Source organism: Leptonotus elevatus, chromosome 1 (assembly GCF_054856555.1).
Source record: "Leptonotus elevatus isolate MCC_2025b chromosome 1, RoL_Lele_1.0, whole genome shotgun sequence".
Lineage (NCBI taxonomy): Eukaryota > Metazoa > Chordata > Actinopteri > Syngnathiformes > Syngnathidae > Leptonotus > Leptonotus elevatus.
The window spans coordinates 50579080-50600254 of NC_141239.1; the positions used below are offsets into that span (position 1 = coordinate 50579080).

At 38.8% G+C, this 21175-nt stretch overlaps 2 protein-coding genes across 2 annotated transcripts; one reads left to right on the forward strand and one right to left on the reverse strand.

Annotated features, from left to right (window-relative positions):
* The first annotated feature begins 219 nt into the window (after positions 1–219).
* junbb (JunB proto-oncogene, AP-1 transcription factor subunit b) lies at positions 220–1911 on the forward strand. Its single transcript, XM_086067703.1, has one exon. It carries the CDS (start codon positions 493–495, stop codon positions 1474–1476), a length of 984 nt encoding a protein of 327 aa, XP_085923829.1. The 5' UTR covers positions 220–492; the 3' UTR covers positions 1477–1911.
* Positions 1912–6374: 4463 nt separating this feature from the next.
* On the reverse strand, positions 6375–17475 carry rtbdn (retbindin). The gene is made up of 6 exons (XM_086067713.1): positions 17300–17475; positions 14931–15092; positions 14738–14837; positions 12587–12715; positions 11823–11919; positions 6375–7445 (listed from the first exon to the last, which is right to left on the reverse strand). The coding sequence occupies exons 2-6, from the start codon at positions 15088–15090 to the stop codon at positions 7092–7094; spliced, it is 840 nt and encodes a 279-aa protein (XP_085923839.1). The 5' UTR covers positions 15091–15092; positions 17300–17475; the 3' UTR covers positions 6375–7091.
* Positions 17476–21175: the final 3700 nt, after the last annotated feature.

Sequence of the window (21175 nt, forward strand, 5' to 3'; positions counted from 1 at the left end):
AATTAAAGTTATAAATAAAGTAAAAGCTCTGTATTTATGACGAACGTGTCCGCAGACATGCCTCCGCTGAGTGTCGTCTTGCCTACAGGCTTATTTACAGTCGCTTCTTCCCGGCATCTGCGTCACTTGCGAGGGCGTGGTCTCCGGGTAAACTGGCAAATCAGAACGCAGCATTCCCCTGGCTGCAAGCGTGTGTCCATGTCTATATAAAATGGGCACTATGAAGCCGACTGAACACACCTTCACACGCAGCAACGCGTACACGTCGTCACAGGAGTCGGCAAGTTTTTTGGGGGATTTATCAGGCGCGCGAAGAAATCAACAATCAGACACGGAGGAGCGCGTTTGTCTTGACTTGTTGGACTCTCACTCATTTTTCAGTTGATGTTGGGACACTGTTGACAAGACGAATTGATGCTCGTTCTCTGCTGACTCTTGACATTTGTTGAGACTGTTTCAATAAGCAGCCGGTAAGCTTACTTTCCCGACTTTATGTCCACAAAGATGGAACAGGGTTTTTATCATGATGACTCTTTTCTGTCGGCTTACGGCCATTCGGACGCCGCCATGCACGACTACAAGCTGCTAAAGCAGAATATGAATTTGAACTTGACAGAGCCCTATCGCAACCTGAAGTCGCACCTGAGGGCCGACACGGACCCGTACCAGGGGGGGCAGCAGGACGTTGGGACCCTGAAGCTCGCGTCCCCAGAGCTCGAGAGGCTCATCATCCAAAACAGTAACGGTGTCATCACCAGCCCGACCCCGGGGCAGTACTTCTACAATCGGGGCATCACCGATGAGCAGGAGGGCTTCGCCGAGGGGTTTGTGAAAGCCTTGGACGAGCTGCACAAGATGAACCAAATGCCTCACTCGGTGTCCTCCATCGGCGCCAGCGGAGTTACCACATGCTCGCCAGCGGCCCCCAGCGTGTTCGGCTCGGGACTGCAACCCGAACCTCCTATCTACACAACGCTGAACGCCTACTGCCCGAACACCGGCCTCTCTTCGTCCGCCTCCAGCTACCCCACAGCCACCATCAGCTACCTGCCGCCCCACCAACATAGCCACGCGCAGACGTCCGCGCACGGCGCTTTCCAGAACCCACACCCGGGTTCTGGACTTCATCCGCAGCGGCTCGTCGCGCTCAAAGAGGAACCGCAAACCGTCCCGGACCTCCTGAGCAGCGACGGCTCGCCTCCCATGTCTCCTATCAACTTAGAGACCCAGGAGAGGATCAAGGCGGAGCGCAAGAGGCTGAGGAACCGACTGGCGGCGACCAAGTGCCGGCGGCGCAAACTGGAGCGCATCGCCCGCCTTGAGGATAAGGTGAAAGGTTTGAAGAGCGACAACGCGGGCCTGTCCAACACAGCCTCGGTGCTCCGGGACCAGGTGGCTCATCTCAAACAGAAAGTCCTGACCCATGTGAGCAGCGGCTGTCAGCTGATGCTCACAAGTAAAATGGAGGCATTTTAAACACAGAGACTATAAAAAAAAAAGTGACTTTAAGGTGAAAACACTGGACTCATGTTGTGCATATAGCACCACAACAACACAAGGCAGGGGGCCTTTGAAGACAATCATTGTGTCTGTTGTGCAAAAGACTGATTGAAATGGTACTTCCGGATGCTGGACACCCTTCAAAGAACCATTCAACACTTCACCAGTGCAGCATTCGGACTGGGCAAGAGGATGCCCTTATTGTGGTTTACTAAATGACAGAAATCAATATGTCTTTGTATATTTGCCATTGATGATATTGTCATGATGTCATCAAATGCTGCATATATTCTTTGTGTAAATTATTGTGGTTTGTCCTGGTTGATCCAGGCAAACTAACCATGTCCAATGTTTACAATGTCCTTTTTTTATGTGTGATGTGTATTTAAGTAAACAGTCTCAAAAACATGATGGCAATGTGTTATTGTTCTAAAGAGGAAATATAGAACCATGGCTTACACCGAAACAAACAAACAAACATACAAAAAAATGCAGCACAAACAACAACGGTGACATGAATCTAAAATGGTATGGATTAATTTCAGTATGCTGTTTGTGTTTGTTTGTTTTTATATACAGAGGGAAAATGTCACTGGAAGAACCCCTCAATGTACCGTATTGATGACCTTTATACAGCTGAGAAAACTTTTGGCCACAGAAAAAGCCCAAGCACTTACTGTAATTTGATGCCATTAAGAGGTTCATTTATGGGCAACATTGTGGTTAGCACAATTCGGAAGTTTGTGATTTGAATAACGGCTCCAGTCTTTTTGTGTGGAGTTTGGCTCTAAAAGTCCTTGGGTGAGAATGTGATTGTGATTGCTGAAGGGAACCAAACCACACCTCTCTCCCAAAATCTAAATTCAGCTTACTTGTTTTCCTAATAAACCAAGTGGTATAGGATAGATGGATAGATACAGTGAACCTAAGACTCCTGCTGTACCCTTGACAACGTGAGTTTAATATAGCCTATTGCCAAGTGCACGTATCTTATACCACTAATGAGCCAACTAAGCTGAATGAGCTGCCCAATATTAAGACCATCCAAAGTCCATCCAATAGTTCTGAATGAGAGACATATCAAATCATAAATACCAAACAAAAAAACATTTAATTCAATATCCAAAATCTATATATGCTAATGATTCAATATCATTTTGTGTTGCTATGGTTGACACTGCTGTTAACCCCACTTGCATGGGGTCAGTGGTAATTTATTGCATATAGGCGGGAGGCAGATCCGGGTGACAGTGACTGTTAGGAATGCCGGGGCTCTTGAACGCGCCTCACCACTTGGCAGGGTATCAGGCATGAGTGGGCGGCTGAATCCTACATGGAGCATCTGCGTGGATGCTTGGAGAAGCGCACGCATAGCCAAGGACGACAATGGTTGTGTACGCGTCAGTGCACAAATATGCGCGGCAAAAAAAAAAAGGGGGCTCAAAGGAAGATTATGTGGAGGGGTTGGGGGAAATCCTGTGGATGAGTAATTCTCTCAGACAAGCGTTTTGGGATAAATTAGGATAAGAATAACAGAGACCTTCAATGAATTATCTGCTGTGTGATGCTCATACACTGAATGAAAACTGAAGGAAAAAAAGTGCAACGAAACAGCTTCAGTGACAGTTGGCCAAGAGAAGCCTAGCACATAAACTGACCCGAAAACCGGAGGGGTATTTTTGTTCTACTAAATAGTCTAGTATGAAGAGAAGCAAACACTGATGGAGGAGCCTCTGTATACTTAAAAATACACAGAACAACACAAAAAGTTCACCCTCAACCTATTTTGAAGAGGAAGCTTTTAGAACACATTTAAATATTCCCTTTCCATCAATAACAAGTCCGTTATTTTTGTCTCGCATGTGGAAACAGACCGCCCACACAACTTCTCTTTTTCTATATTGTTTTCCCATTTTGGTAAAAAAAATAAATAAATAAATAAAGTATAAAGGAAGTTGGTCTACATGCACACTCTGACCAAAGTTGTCACACAATTAACAGTAAATAGGTCGCCTCAAGCACTTTGATTACGATCAGAAACATCGCACTATCATCTCCCACTCGAAATAAAGCTCAAGTGTCACCGCCTCGGTGGCGGAGGCTCAATTTACGCACAAGACCGGCTTACGTGTTAATAATGCGCACTGAAAAACAAGCCAATTAAAGCTTCACTAGCGTTCCGCACGCCTCGGCCCACAACCCACACCGAGTGTGTGTGGGAACATCTGTGATGTGAACAGTGACGTCTGAAGAGCTCTGGGAGGGTTTAGTTTCCTCTCTGTGAGTCCCCTTTCTCTCCCACAGACACGCAGAACCGCACCGGCTGTTGCCATCTGCACAACCAAACATAATGTAACCAAATATTATTGCCTAATCATGTTGCAGATCTTGATTTTGGTCTTAGTCTATTTTGATTGCTAAAGTTACGTAATCTGTACATTGTTTAATAATGTACTTACATTTGATCGTAGGTTGATAGTAAGATGAGGCTGTAGGGATGACGGGTGTGATTAAACACACTCACACAGCATAGTATTGGCCCTGAACCAGCATGTATTTAAAACGTGCCCACGTCTGAATATTTAATATCGTACTGTATTGCGGTCTAAAAAAAAAAAAAAAAGGCATAGACCTCAAACGAATGAAGGGTTTTTGAAGGGATATCTTGCCATCTAGTGGAGATTTGGAAAAATTGCATACCAAATATAAAGTTACCGAATCATACAGTATTTAATAATTTACAAAAAGTAAATATAAGATATGACATAATATAACATAATATAATAATATACAATATAACAGATAAGCTATTATATATAAATATATATAGGAAAACAGAAATAATATATATATATTAGTGCTGTCAAAGTTAAAGTGTTAACTCATTGATTAATCGCAAAACATTATCGCATTAATCATACATTTAAAACAGATTAATCACACCATTAATTTTGACCACAGATGATCCTTTAGCTTGACAGCGGATGGTTACGTTAAAGGTAGCACATGTGAGCAATAGACAACTACATGTATTAAAGTAAAGCATTTAATAAATGTTTGCGTATGACATTTTTTTCCCATTTTAAGTTATGCAAGTAATTAACTGATTAGAAAAAGAGGAGGATGTGCACATGCAGTGGATCAAAAAATTTAGAAGTCGTCCTCATAACATTAAATGTAGAAAGAATTAACACATAATTTGGCGGGCATTTTTCTCAACATTTTTCATTCTAAAATGCGATAAATCTGATTTAAAAAAATAATCGTTTGACAGCTCTAATATATATATATATATATATATATATATATATATATATATATATATATATATATATATATATATATATATATATATATATACTGTGCATATATAAATATTATAAATATTAATCGTTTGACAGCTCTAATATATATATATTATATATATATATATATATATATATACATCCATTTTCTTAACAGCTTGTCCTCATAAGAGTCGGGGGGGGGGGTGCTGGAGCCTATCCCAGCTGGCTTCGGGCAGTAGGCGGGGCACACCCTGAACTGGTTGCCAGCCAATCGCAGTATATATATATATATACACATATACAAACACTTTCATTGCTATGCAGTTATTTCAGTGTATATTTACTTCCATTTGAAGGTTACATCAGGATTTCAAAAACACTGACCTTTCTCCACAAAAGGCAGTCACAGTTAACCACCTCTAGGTCGCAGCAGTGTGTAAGAATTGGCAAGCTTTAAATAAATAGCATTGATTTTTTCCGCCACGTTAATCCAATCACTGATGACTTTTGTCTAGTGCTATATAGTCCAGTATAGAGCTCTGATTGGTCTTAGTCGCTTAACTATGACCTCAAAACATGTTTTTGTCATCTTTTGTATTCAGGGCAGCAGTAGTCACTCGCATTGTGCCACCAGGCACTGTCCTGGAACTTGTTGTTTACAAACATTTTGAAAATGTCCTGCTGACAAGTGCTAGTAAATCTTTTTAAATTAATTGACCCCCCCCCCCCCCCTCTGTGTTTAAAATATACACCATAAAAAGTGGTTGCGCAATTGTGCACATCTTCAAACGGTATACACATTATGATGTGGCCCTATTGGCCCACTTTTCCTTGCATTGCATTCCATTCTCATTAGATGGTGAATGAATCGCTGTGTCCCATCTTTCTTTAGGTCACTCCACAGTTTTGTCCTTTGAATTCAGGTCAGGGCTGTAGCTGCCAAAGAACCAATATTTTCACGCCGGCTCTGGGTCTTTCTGTCGCTGAAATACAAATTTGCTCTTCATTTTCAGCCAAGCCAAACCCGACCTTACAGAGGCTGCTCTGAATCCCCTAGGAATATGAGATTAACTTAGAAAGAAACAAATTTTTGTATTAAAAATAGCGACATACATATCAATGGGATTCAGATGATTGCACCCTAGATGGGTGATCTGTGGATCTTGCTCAGATCTGCATAGCTGTAAATCTTTCAACATAAAAGTTTGATACAATCAACCTTTTTTGTTAAATTAATATATTTTACTCAACTCTATGCAAGATGTTTGATTACGTGGAATTTGGTTTAACAACCAAATAAGTAAATACTAAAAGTGAAGCACAATGTGTAGTAGTAGTAGTAGTAGTAGTGTTCAAAATTGTATGCGTGTACTGACAAAGCATACACAAAATGTGCTTATTTTTCCTAAGAGGAAAAATGAAGTATCAAACAATGTACAAGGGATCTACCATATGTGAAGAAGCTCAATCTATCGTAGCTGATGCCATGTTGTTCTTTCCTGACAAAATGCTTCAAACCTTTCACATTCATTTTTTACACAAGGATTGTATTTAGTCTATTTCATCAATTAAAGTTACAAATATGTGTTGCCGTTCAGAACGTTTTCTTTATTGAGAACATAATGAAAATGACACAAACACCCATTTTAGAGAACTTTCACTTGAAAAAAAAAATCTTCACATCTAATATTACCTCAAGGTGGAGCTACATATTGTAATCAGAATATAAAGTTTTACAGGACATTGAGGACCAAGCTACCAGAATATTATCTCACCCTTGCTGTGGACTTAGTCTATAATTGCTGAGCAGATTTGAATTCTGAATATTAAACCGTCATCTTGGTACTAAGCCTATCTTTTCAGTGTCATCATACCACTTGCGGTAAACTTTTTCTCTTTAAAACACTTCATTAGACGCACACCGCACGATATGGTATCACAACAAGTTCAGTTTGGAACTTCTGACTACAGCACATTTTCAGAGATGTCACCAGGGTAAGTGACGTTGACATTATTATCACCGAAGTTCCTACCGTCAAAGATGACGGCGCACTGTGCAAAAAACAGCCAATTTCAGAGCCACACAAACACAAATAAAGCTTTACTTTGTAAGCCGGAGATAAAACTTCTATGCAGGTAATATTTCATTAGCAACATTTATGAATTGTCATCTCATCATGCTTCAAATCTGATCATGACAGCTGGGAAACTTAACGAGAGAAGCGAGGTCCAAACTCCACTTTTGATACGTTGTATAATAAGAGCTAGACAATTATCTCTAATACATTTACTCAACTTTCTTCTCTACAGGCCACTTCCACTTCCCTCCCCGTCGTCCACTAGAACCGAACGCTTGCGCAGGACAGAATTGCCCTTCCTGATGCTCCTCGTCTGCAGGGGCAGCTTGGTTTGGCAGGGAGATATATACGGAGGCAGCCCAGATTTGGTGGTATCAAGCTCCTCCGGGTCGTCCTGGTGGGCCCGCAAGGCCGAGATCACATCCTTGTCAGAAGGACTGAGGGTCAGGCAGCCACACGGGTGACCGCCGCCGGGGCTGCCATTTGCGCTGGCATCTCCAACTTCCTCAGATGCATCTTCAACAGTCATGAAGGCGTCGCCCCACAGGCTTTCACACAGATCTCTGCCATGTTGATACATCTGAGCACAATAATACAAAGAAGAAAAAGGGGACATACAGTACTATGGAAAATAGATTTTGACCGAGGGCATTTTCTATTATGCGGCACCTAACATTTTGGCAACAGAAAGTCCACTAGAATTTAGATCAGCTAAAAGCAGGTTTAAGTTCTGGCTCAGGTTTTCTCCGCTTTCTACCTGCGCTCATCTACCAAAAGAAAGAAAAGTAAGCACATGCACACAGTTGCGCGAAAAAAGGGCCCATTGAGTTTACTTTGTTCCATGACCAAGCTCATAAATCCCCGACTCAAATCGGCTTCCCCCATTGTAATTAATTGAAATGCCATAATCAGATGGTTCTGAAACTTTTTGTTGAATCTGAACCCAAGTACCACCATAATGCCCAACAATAAAATACAGCTGCATCACAGAAGGAAAGGTAATTATAGTTAATATAATGAAATAAATAAATAAATAAATAAGTCATTAACAAAAAAAAATACAATAAAAACGAGAGTGCTTTAAAAGAAAAAGATAGCGAACTGAAACTACATTTTACGTTTACAAACCTATAGTGACAATGTCCTTCATCTTTGTCAATTAATTTCATACGTGAGCTATCAGGATTGATTGTAAATGTTTTATTTCGGTATACGACTGTACAGAAGAAGGAATATTGATCGTCCGTTTGGGAATTGTAATTTACGTTATTACACAATACTTATCATGACTTTTTTTTTTATCATACACATGACAAATATACAATATACCAACAAGTATAAAAAACTAAAACTAATACTAAAAATAATCCAAAAAAAGCTGAAATGAAGATTTTTCAAAGAAATAAAAGCTAACTAGAGCTGCGGGCAGCTGTAAAGGGCCTTCGCAGCCCGGGCCACTTTGGGGTACTTGCACGTTAGGGTAGTGGCACATTCGAAGCAGAATTTATTTGAAAATGGCATAATAGACCTTTACATATCATGGATTGTTGTTTTTTTTTACCAGGTGTGATGAGTGTGCAAAGCTCAATGAGTTTTGGTCAATGTTAAGACCCTCAAAAATCAGCGTCCGTTTTATTTTTTGGCAATGAGCTGCCCCAAATTTAAAGTACATATATACACATCATCGTTAGTTTTACTCATAGCACAATATTGCTTTTATTGTCCATAGAGGACATAATAATGAATAAATAAATAAAAAGTACATATGTATGGATAGGTCTGATGCCACTAAAAATGTTGAGTGTTCGAATGTAAAAAAGTATTCATAAATGACTTAGTTATCACACTTACAAAAGTATCAACATTTTGTACAAATATGAAAATGCCATGTGTGGGGTGATTTTTTTTTTGTCAACCCCAAGGGCTACGTGGTGCTATATTTATAATCGACTATTGTCATAGGGATATCTTCATATCGTAACTATAAACATACATGTGAAGTTTGGGAATTTTTGGAGCATGTACCGAGGAGTTATTACGTATTTCATCTTTCATGGAAAAGGAAAGTTGAAACAAAAAATATGATGCCCCGCCATCGTCATATAGTATTTTGAAAATTCTAGATTTTTTCCCCTTTTGTTGACCTCGGTCTTGACATGGTCCAGGCCAAGATTGAAGTCAATTGGATCAAACGTGTAGGAGAAATGAGCATGATGTGCAAAAATTGGCAACAAACGGCCATTCAAAAATTCATAACTCACTTCCTGTTCATTTTAGCATATGGGTCCAATATACTTTTTTTTGTAGGTTTTGGGCTCCCTAATATATACCATAATCTTTTCGTAGATCTTGCTTAAACATACAACCGGGGCTGCTTTGTAAAAAAGTTCTAGGGGGCGCTAGTGAGTGATTTTTGTAAAAATCGCACAATACATGATAAAATATTGCTAATTTTGCCAGGCCAGATGTGTGTGCCAAGTTTCATGAGTTTCTGTGCATGTTTAGGCCCTCAAAATTGCCGTTGTTTTCTTGGCGAACTGTACCTTGCCATGCCCACAGCGATTTGCGAAAACTCACAAACTTCGTGTTATGACATCATGAAGGCCTAAACATTCTTCTGAGCAAATATGAGGTAGAGCCAGATTTTTTGGAGCTTGTACAGCGGAGTTATTAAGCATTTCCTCTTTTTTGATGAAGGAAATATTAAAGGCAAAGTTTGAGGCCCCGCCCCCGTCAAATACTATTTCAAAAAGTCAAGATTTTTTCCCCAGTTGTTGTCCCAGGTCTTGAGATGATACATGCCAAGTTAGAAGTAAATCAGATGAAAACTATTGGTAAATGGGCAAAAAGAATGACCACAGTGAATGTGTAAAAATGAGGCAAAATTGGACATTCAAAAATTCATAGCTCACTTCCTGTACATTTTAGGATATGGCTTCCACTGACTCTTTTTCGGGGCGCTTCACGTGCCTGCCAATTTTTGTAGCCCTCAGTCAAACGTGCCGGGATTAGTGCATATTTTTCCACGCTAGGGGGCGCTATATGTTGTTATGTTGTTATGGCAACTTCATAAAATATCACATTTTTGGCCGAGCCCGAGGAGTGTGCAAAGTTTGGTGAGAAGAAGAAGAACAAAAAACAACAGGGACCTCGCATTAGTTCCTAATAAAAAATAATAATAAATCTGCTCTAAAAACGAAAAAACTGAGTAAAAAAAAAAGAAAAAGAAAAAAAGCTTAATCCCAAACTATTACCAATATAACCTTGATAGTAGGCCCAAGCACAAGCAATTACAAGCAATGCTTCCGAAAAGTCACCTAAATACTCTTATTTGCTCCCAATGACACCTGTCAGTGCCTTGCACGGCAGCAGCAGACCACTTGTGTAGGAATGTGTGTGTGAATGGGTGATGTGACACATTGTAAAACACTTTGGGCACCATATGGTGTAGAAAGCGCTATGTAAAATCAGTCATTTTACCCTTTAAACCTACGGAATACTCGCTAGAAGATACCTCGATACTCTTAAATAAAAAGAAAATAGCCCCTCAATCATACTAATACAAACTATTTTCAACTTTATACACCGTATATTACAAAAGATGGCTAGAGCATTTGGCTTGACAATATTGCTTCTTTTGGCTCCATCAGTGCAACAGTTCAGTTTTACAACACTCCAAAAATAACACCACAATTGTAAGCATCATTTCAACGTAATTTCAATCAAAATTGAGAATGACTTAACATGCAAATGTACAATTTTTTAATCAATTAAATTTTGCAGGGTCTAACCACTACACCAATTAGTCAGTCATCTTTTAATCAGGGCTATAATATGCAAATGACTTGCACGCACGCCCGAGCGTACTAACTACATTTTTTAGCAGGTAACTTGTAACTGTAACGGAATACATTTTAAAAGTAACCCTCCCAACCCTGGGTATTAGGCTATAGGAGTCTGTCAGCTCTAAAGGTAGATTATTGCAACGGTAAAAGAAAGTAGTAGTAGAAAAATAAAACAAATAAATTGTTTTGACTAGGCTACCACTTTTCCAAAGACTATATTGGGAAAAGGATCATATCAAACCTTTCTAAGGTTAGAAACACGGGTTTGGCTGTCAACAAGTTTACACTCTCTGGAAGAAGTAAACAAATTTGTGACTTTTCTTTCACGCACCCACACACTCATGCACTATCTGTTTGTGTGAATTTTAGCCGCTGTTCCCTCTCTGGTGGCTTCCTAATAACCAACAATTAAGATGTGCTGTCAAGCCACCGTGTACTGCAGCCTATTTGCTCCCCTTTACACCCCCCCCCCCCTCTCTAGTGTATTATTTTCTGTCTCTTGCCAGAATTCTAATTTGTGTACCTCGCTTATTTTCCGTTTCCCCTACAGCGCAATTGCACCTCGACGTCTGCTTCCTTTCATCTGTTGGGGGATTAAGCCTGAGGCACACAAGATGTTCAGAGGGCAAAAGCTATAATATATTCATCATATTTGAAGGACAAAGAGGATGTTAGCTCTTTCACTGTGTAACATGCCTGACACACGTGCACACAAACACTGTGTTCTACCCGAGGCTCACATCGTTGGCTGCCAAAGCTTATTCAGTACAAGCTGAAATTTCCTGGGGCTTTAACCTGTCCTTGACATCTTTAGCTTTATTCAATTCTGCCCTTCTCCATCCCAAATCTTACACTGTACCTTGCCATATACATATATGTAATTCCTTATATCCATTATGATTGCTTTATCAAAATATTTTGGTCTACTCCTCATTTAGCCAACTTATATAACCAGAATATTAGAAAAAGCCTACACCGTAAAAATGCATTAAAAAAAAATCAAAATTTCAAGTCAACAGGTAAAATCTTTCTACAACATACACCAAATGCTTGGGTAAGCGTGTCAATCCTGACACACATGGAAACATGCACGCCCACGCACACTCGCATACCTGCTGATACTGAACACAGGTTCCAGTGCAGTTGTGTCCTCTGGGGTCTGTGGCCCAATTACGAGCACATGTCAGGTCTGTTCTGCAGGCATCAAACCTGCAGAAAAATCAAATACAAATCACATGCTATCGCATGTCAACAATAATATTTCAAATTTTAGTCAGGCTAAACTTCATAGTGTTTTGAGTTTGGATTGACTAAAAACTAATAATTCATTTGTGTATGCATCTAATCTAACCCAGTTCTATTTTCCAGCTTCTGATTTTGGATAACACGGTATATGGCTGTTAGTACATTGGTTGCTAAGTAAAGACGAACACTCATTTGGCTTTTAACTCATTCACTGCCATCGACGGCTATAGACGTCAAAAATTCATTAGAATTATTTCTATTAGTTTAACTTTTTTTTGAGAGTATGAAAACCTAGACATTTTTTTTATTGTACATTTAGAACAGATATAAAATGTGTGATTAATTGTGAGTTAACCATTGAAGTCATGCGGTTATTTACAATTAAAAAATATAATCGCCTGACGCAATTTATAGATTATTAAAACTAGTCGGACGATTACATTTTTTAATAGTAATTAACCGCATGACTTCAATAGTTAATTCACGATTAATCACAAATTGTATATCTGTTCTAAATGTACAATAAAAAGTAAGTAATAATAGTAAGTAATAGAAATAGTTCAAATACATTTTTTAGGTCTATAGCCGTCAATGGCAGCGAATGAGTTAATGATGTGCTTGGCAGTCTCACCAATCCCGGCAGAAGCTGTGGCAGAGAGGCACCGCCTGGATGTAGGAGCGGCGATGAGGATGAGGCCAGCGGGCGGCGTCTGGGGAGCAGCGGTAGAAACATGACACACGCTTCAGGAAGCCTTCACACCTAGGGCAGAAAGAGGGGACAGTTATTGCTCATGTCATGTGTCCTGAGATACATACATATTTACTCAGTGGCCAACAAGGCTGGTGGCCAGCCATTCATAGGGCACATAATAGACAAACAACCATACGCAATTAATGTGACTAGCAAAAAATACAAGCTCTTTTGTTTTCTGTCAGCTAGTTAAATTTCTATTTCAATCAAATGTATTCTCATCATTTAAATTACTTGTCTGCGGTTTAGTGAATCGTCTTGCCTTTAGAAGTGAAGAAACACATACATATTTATTAATTTTTAATCCTGACTGAAATGTCTTCTAATCAGTAGATTAACACCTTAGCTGTTCACAATGGGAACTCCTTCAGACTGGATTCGGGTTCGAATTTCCCGCGCTCTGTCTGCGGATGTGACGTCGTGTGCGCGTTGTGTAAGTGAAGAAGGGTTTGTGGCTATGTGCAGTTTCATTTTTCGTCAGCAGGTGACAGTAGCAATTCAAAATTGAATAGTCTACGTTCAGTAGCTTTAAGCAACCAAGAACAATCAGAGCACTATAGTTACTTTGGGATAATTTAGTTAAATAGAAAATATTTGTCTGTTTGGAGGCTGGTTTCCCTGCTGGGAATTATGCAGATACTGGACTTTATAGCACTAGCCAAATAGTCATCAGGGATTACATAAATGAATGTACTTATTTAAAGCTTGTCAATTCTTACTCACTGCTGTAACCTAGAGGTGGTTAACTCAACTGTAACTGATTTTGGTGGTGAAAGATCAGTGTTTTGTTGTTGTTGCTCCAGCCTTCCTTTTTGGAGTTTCCAGTCTGAAAACTACTGGCCAGCGGCTTGCAGCAGTACCCAGTGTGAACAGCTAAAGTGCTAATCTGGTCAAATTAAAAGGCAACTGTAAATATATTTTTGGAGAAAAAAATTCCATATTGCAGCTTTAACTCATGATTAATTGCAAATTTTAGATCTGATCTCTTGTTAACATGAAAGTGGAAAAAAATGTTAAGATAACAGAAATATGAAAAAGATGTACTGTACTGTAAAAAAAACAGTGTGATATTGATTTGTGTCTAGGTCATTTTTCTGCCACTAGATGGCATAATTGCATTTGTAAGATGTTAGTGACAGCTCAGAGCATTGTTCTTTTCATATTAAGAGCTATCTAATCTTTAACATGTAACATTTTAAAAATGTAAAATACAACTTGACCCCAGTCTCCACAAATATATGCATTATTATTATTATTTTTTATTTTTTTTATTACTGCAAAATTTTGACGTGGATGTGTCTGCTGCGTTGCGACTGGAATTCCCAAAGAACAAGTTTCCCAAGTAAGTAATCATTAAAGGAACTTTAAATTAGAGCTGCCAAACGATTCAATTTTTTTAATCAGATTAATCACATTTTTTAATTTTGATTAATCATTATTAATCACTATGCTTTTCCAAAAAAATTGCCCGCCAAATTTGAAGAGCACCTGTTATGTGATAATTCTTTCCATATTTAATGTTATGAGGAGGTCTTCCACATTTTTGATCTACTGCAGGCTCTCATCTTCCGCTTTTCCTAATCAGTTAATTAAAAATAATTCAATAATTATAAAATAATAATAATTAAAAATAATTAAAATAATTTAAAAATAAATAAAAAATCCCCAATATTTTGATTAGAACAAATATTCTGGATGTCATAACCAAATATTTAATTAATGCTCTACTTTAATGCATGTAGTTTTATTTACTGCTCAAACACAACCTGTGCCACCTTAAAAGTAACCAACCGCTGTCAAGCTAAAGGATCATCTGCGGTAAAAATATATAGTGTGATTAATCTGCGTTAATACATGATTAATGCAACAATTATTTGTGATTAATCAATAAGTTAACACCTTAACATTGACAGCCCTACTTTGAATTAACTTAAAATGAACACACACATTTTGACACCTCTAATAATTATTATTTCATATGAATTACATGATATAATAAAAGGCTATAATGGAATAATGTTGGCGGCTTACCCAGGACTCAGGGGCCCACACTTGTCCCAGGGTTCATTCTGATTGCTGGCAGAGGGAAGATGGGAGATGTCGCGTATGTCTTCCTGTGTGCAGCAACTATCTGTCAAACAGAGTACACACAGCCAATCTGTCAATCAAGGTGCCATTGCAGTCTCACTTGCAGTGTTTTTAACGAGCATAACAGGTCACTCACTGTCTGCATAGAGTGTACACCCCCTCAGGTGAGGTTCTGGGTTGGGCACGACCTTGTGCTTGCCATCTTGAAGACACACCCCCTCTGAGCTGATTCCACCAATCAGCACAGTTGTCCAATGTGCGTATATCAACAGAAGAGTGCGCAAGAGGACGATCATGTCTATAACCACAAGGAGTTCAATGAATTGGAGAGTAGCTAACATTCAATCCATTATAATATAATACTGTGTATGTAGACATACAGTATAATGCGGTCCATATAACAGTTTTTCAGGCCTTTTGGAAGCTTTCTGATTACAGTAATGTATATCCTAATTTAGGGTGACCAGATTTTCAAAATTAACAAACTGGACACTAAGTTCGCTGAAACCCAAATATACAATAAATTCTCATTAGGAAATATTTATAAGAAATGTAATCGCTAGTCAATCTGGTGAGCACTGACTAGTGGTTGTGTTATTGCTTTAGCTAATGCTAAATGCTATCTTCTTGACAGTTCCGCTAAACAAGGAACACACTCACCATTATCCAAACTTTTTTGCTGAGTTCTGGCAGCTATTGGAAGATGGTTGTGCCGTTTACCTTGCGCCGGTCCCGGATTATAACATTAGAAATATGCCATCAGAAAAGCGTTGCGTTGTGTATGACCGGCGACCACAGCATTAGGCTAGTAGGACAACATTTCCCATGATTCTTATACATGGAAGCAGGAAGTCGTTCTTGTTCTTGTATGACGAAAACAATTTTTTTTAACACACTTATTTTTTATTTTAGCCCTGTATGACAAAAACATGCTTGTTAGCGATTAGATGTAGTTAGATTAGTTGTATGAATCACTAGGGCTGTGTGATGGACATACACATGGCCCAAACAATTGGTTTGCTGACTGGACAAAGGCAAAAACTGAGACGGGACATGCATAAACACAATGGGGCACAAGTGACACAAAGCTCAAAATGCGGCTGTCTCGATTAATCCGTGACGTCTGGTCATTCTGTGTTAATTTTTATTAGTAGGTAGGCCTACATACTGTATATCTTTCGCATTATGTTAGCAGCTTTTGTTAAGTGAAATTCAAGATGGAGGGGGAAGTCGATCCTCCCCAAAAAATTGAGCAAAAATATGTTCTATGCAGCCCCACTAGTCTAAATATGTTATTCTGTGTAATATTGCGTTAGTGGAATATGAGTTAAGCCGCAAAGTCCAGCCGTTTTTATCCATCTCAGCGGACGGCCATTTTGACACTTGCTTTTGACTGAAGAGCAACATGGCCGCCCCCTGAGGTGGATAAAATTGGCTGGATTTTGCTTCATAACTCATATTCCACAAATGTAATATTAATCAGAATGTCATGTTTAGACTAGTTAGGTCAAATATAACATAATATTGTCAAGATATTCCACTTTAATTCTTGTTTTATGCATTAGTTTCAAAATAAACAAACTGGGAGACACAAAATGAACAGCTTGAAGCTTATTTGGCTAATTTTGCCAACGAGAAAGTGAGAACAGGTGCTTAGGAATACTGTACTTTGAAAATTAGTCTTTTAATAAGTTTAAATGTGTTCAAAATATGTGGCAGGGGTAAATATATAGCAAAATAATTTTTTGTATTGTATTGTATTTTGTATCACAAATTGTCATTTCTTATAATTGGGTCAGGTACATATACCCCGTGATAAACGAGGCATATGCATTTTATTCTCTTGCTATCCAAACATTGAAATAATTGTGTCATTAAGTTCTCTACAAGCTGCCAGTGTTGTCCGCCCAGTAAGAGTGACTGAGACGTCCAGCAGGCTGTGCGCTCCGCATGTGGTGACCTAATAGCAGGGTGAGCCTAATTAGGTGGGACTGAGACACGGTGATCAGATGAACATGCGTAGTTGTGTAATCTGACAAGCTGCTGCTCCCAGGCGTAGGCCGGAGAACACGAATTAAACAAATCAACTGGCAGCATGGCCTCAGGACAAGTCTGACCCACACTGGTACTGTATACTGTGTAGTTTCAAAGCTGTAAATACGTTTGCTTAATTTGAATATTTCTGAGTGGAAGGATTTAAAATAACGGATTTGGGCAAGTGCTTTATCTTTATTGCCCCAGTGACACTGTACCAATGAAGTAGAAGAATTCTGATCGTTAATGCCACTACAATGGCATCAACTACAATTATATCGTAATACAAAGCAGATACACATTCTGATAGTTACTAAACATATGATTTTAGTTGAATTATTACTTTAGAGTGCTTTTATTCTTTTGAGATATCATCTGAGGCACAAAATATCATCACATGATCTTTGTTGCTGTGAGAGCAACAAGTACTTCTTAAAATTATGATTTATAAAATTACTTAGATATGTTTACCTGGTGTTTGTCCCAAAATATGTTCCAGTGGATTAGATCCCAAGTTATTTTTCTCTCTCTGTCTTGTTCAAATGGGTTTGCTGAGAAAGATGCTCTTGTCTCGTGCGCTCGTGCTGGCTGGGGCTGTGTGCTGCTCGTTGCTTTCTAGCTTATATGAAGAACGTTTCACTCCCATCCATTCGGCAAGCGACTAGACCCCCCCCCCCTCCCCCCTCCCTCTCTCTCTGACTGGGCACCCTCGCAGTTAATCTCCCAATGAAGACGTTTACCAAATCCCCCTGTTGACAGTCTTATTTCAGCAGCACTTGGCCCGCGCAGCGACTAAAACAATGCAATTAGATTTCTCAAATTGATTTCAAAACCAAACCATATCCCATTGGTGCTGAGTCACACTGGTCTTCCAATCTTTCTGTCCACACACACATAAACACTGAGGTCATGGCTTTTTCCGCATGACAAGGTTAGATAGAGGAGGTATGTGAGATTTAATACTGGATGCTAAGGTGAGGACTGAGAGCACAAATCTCCACTGAACTAACCAAATTGACCTCGCCGCCAGGATGTGACATGTAGCAAAAGCCTTCCGGCTAGCACCAGAGTTGACTTAAACCTATTGCACAGGATGGGTTTATTTTTACCACCTGAGCCCAAATACATGCCTCAGGATGCACATGGGTGATCAGCAAAGCTGTAACCTTGCCAACAATGCTGTGTGTTCTAACGGTGTAATCCCCCCCAAAATACTTGCTTATCCTTTCCATTTTGAGAACACACAATTTAAACATCCTTTTTGGGAGACCTAAAATGTGGATGACTGGCAATGCGTTGACATTACATAGTGTGTTTTTCTACGGCTTGTGTTTATTAATGCTTGCATGTTTTAATCTCACCTCTACTTGGACCCGGTGTGCCATCGTAATCCCTTGGTGCAGCAGCTCTCTTTCCTACAGCGCCCTCCTAAAGCTTTTGGCCACAAAGGAGCAGATGGAGAGCATCTTGTGGCCTACATACGCAGAGTCCTAAAACCAAAGATTGGGAAACGGGAGACATGCCTTGGACCTGATTGATTATAGCAGCAAAATAGCAGTGGCAAGAAAAGCACAGCAATAGAAGCCGAGAAATCACCACATAGCCCTAAAATATGAACATTTCCAAGAAAGCTTTCATGAGATGTTTTTTTTTAGAAATATATAAATATTTCGTTTGGCAAAATTGGATAAGTTATGACTACATTACATATAAAAGATGTGTACATGCACCCAAAACATAAGTGACTGAAAGCATTTTAAAAATGCAATTGAGACACCTTTGCATTTTTAAGATACACACAGTACATTTTGTAGAGTTTAATCTGAAAAAGACTATATTCAGTCTCAGTCTAAACAGAGTAAACTTTATACTCGGAAGAGAGTAAAATATTTCACACACACAAAACAACACTCAATAGTTAAGGAACAATCCCCGAACCTTCAGGTTCAATCTAACCACTGACCCATGTCAACCCTGCTCTGTATCAATATATCGCAAGTGTCAGGTGGAATCCTCGTAACTCCATTTTTGGTCAAATAATTTTCTTCACGAATGTTTTTTTCAGACGAAAATCAAACGAAAACAAAAATAGAAGCCATTCATTGAGACGATAACGATATCTAAAATTGACTGACAATTTCGTCAATGATTAAAACGAAAATGAAAACAACACAATGACGAAAATTCACACAATCCAATCAGAAGGAATGAAAAGCTGGTGGGAGAAAAAAAAACACTCAGAAACTGTTCAGTGTTCACTGAACTTTATTTAATGTTCAAACATATTTTCATTCATTGTGCAGCTGTAAGATTTATCTCAAGCAATTATGCACTTTTTTTTTATTTAGGTGAAAACTAAGTTATATAATTGTCACCTCAACATGTTTCATTGAAACAATTATTCAAGACACAATTGTTAAATGTGTCTTGCATGTCAAAGTACTGTTACAAATAGGTGTGTTGTAATTTTCTGGTTAAAAGGTTAAATGTATTCTGAAGGAAAACGACTAAATTGTCAATTTAGTCAACTAAAATTGCTTTTTATTTTCGTCTACTAAAATTGGATTAAAACTAAAATACAATCAGATGACTAAATTATGACTAAAACTTTAATTAGTTTTAGTCAAAATACTATAACTAAAACTACTTTAAAATTGGACACACCAGCAATATGTTAACTAGTAATAAGTCTGGCATAGCTCGAGTGGTAGTCTTCCATGCTGAAGGTTGTAGGATTGTTCCTGAATCCTTGAGTGTTTTTGTTGTTGCTGTTTGTATTTTATTCTCTTCCCAGTGTTAAGTTTACTCTGTCAACTCATTCACTGCCATTGACGGCTATCGACGTCAAAAAATCATTTGAACTATTTCTATTACAAGTTTGAAAACCTAGATTTTTTTTATTGTACATTAAGAACAGATACAAAATTTCTGATTAATCATGAGTTAACTATTGAAATCATGCGATTAATTACTATTAAAAATTTTAATCGCCCGACGCCCCGAATTTTTAATAATCTATAAATTGCGTCAGGCGATTCAAAATTTTTCTTGTAATTAATCGCATGACTTCAATAGTTAACTCACGATTAATCACACATTTTATATCTGTTCTAAATGTACAATAAAATATTTTTCTAGGTTTTCATACTCTTGTTAACAAAAGTGAGAATTTTTTTTAAACTAATAGAAATAATTCAAATTAATTTTTGACGTCTATAGCCGTCAATGGCAGTGAATGAGTTAAGAGTGGGACCGAATATAGTCTCTTTTAGAGTAAAATTTACTCTACGAAGTTTACTGTGCACATATACCGAAAAATTGCCAGAATTTTTTCATTTTCTCCATATTCCGATCAAAGTCAGCAAAGGTCCAATCGTCACATGTCTCTGATAGATTTTTTCTGACTGATTATCCTGTGGTGTGGGTGTGTTAAGGATTTTATTTTCCTAAGCTGCTCGGAAATCAGTCAGGAGTCCAGGACCAACAATCTCAAATGTGAAACTTGTTCAATATTTCCGTTTATACGATAAATCTTAATGGGTGTGGTCAACACCGAATTCATTCTGTAATTGTGCCATAAAAAATGGTCAGTCCAATCCCATTAAATCCTAATGAGATTAAACAACACAATGGTCTCAGGCAAGAAGTGCTTTACGGTTTATCTCATAGATTTCAGTGGAAGAGCGGAATCAGAAAAGAGGGACCACTTTGTCCCAGCAGACTGTTTCATAACTGCACAAGGGTCAGCACCACTTTATTCCTGGGAGTGAGAGCAGAGGAGCGGGGGGCAGACAAACAGTTCACCATCTGGTAATTAGAGGAGAAATAACGATATCCTTTGTGCAAGAGCTATTCAGGGCAACAGAGAGAGGGAGGACAAAGCAGGCCATCGCTGCTCCCTGTGTACCCTCGCTGTCGTTTTCATTTAACAGAGTTGGCTCACGGCCTGTCTTGGAGCCCCCGGCTGGCCCTCAGCTGGCAAACATTGCCACCCATCTTTGTTGACTCACTAAATGACAGGCATTCATGCAGTATCCACCATTTGGAATGCCTCTGATACGTTCCACTGACCTATTCTCCTCACTGGCATTTATCTGGAAAGGTGGAAGTGGAGGACACGTCTGGCAGTCTGTGATCTTATGAAGAAGAATGAGAATCACAACATTTCTGAATGAATTTTTCTTGTTGTTCTACAGTGTATTTAATAAGAGTGTGTGCTGGGATGATACCTTACTGTCTTAACTCACTTTTATAGTCATTTAAACAAATGTCTTATACTGTAGTGTTGTTTCAGCAATGATGACAATATATACAGTGACTACAAAGCCACTCAGAATAACACAGCCC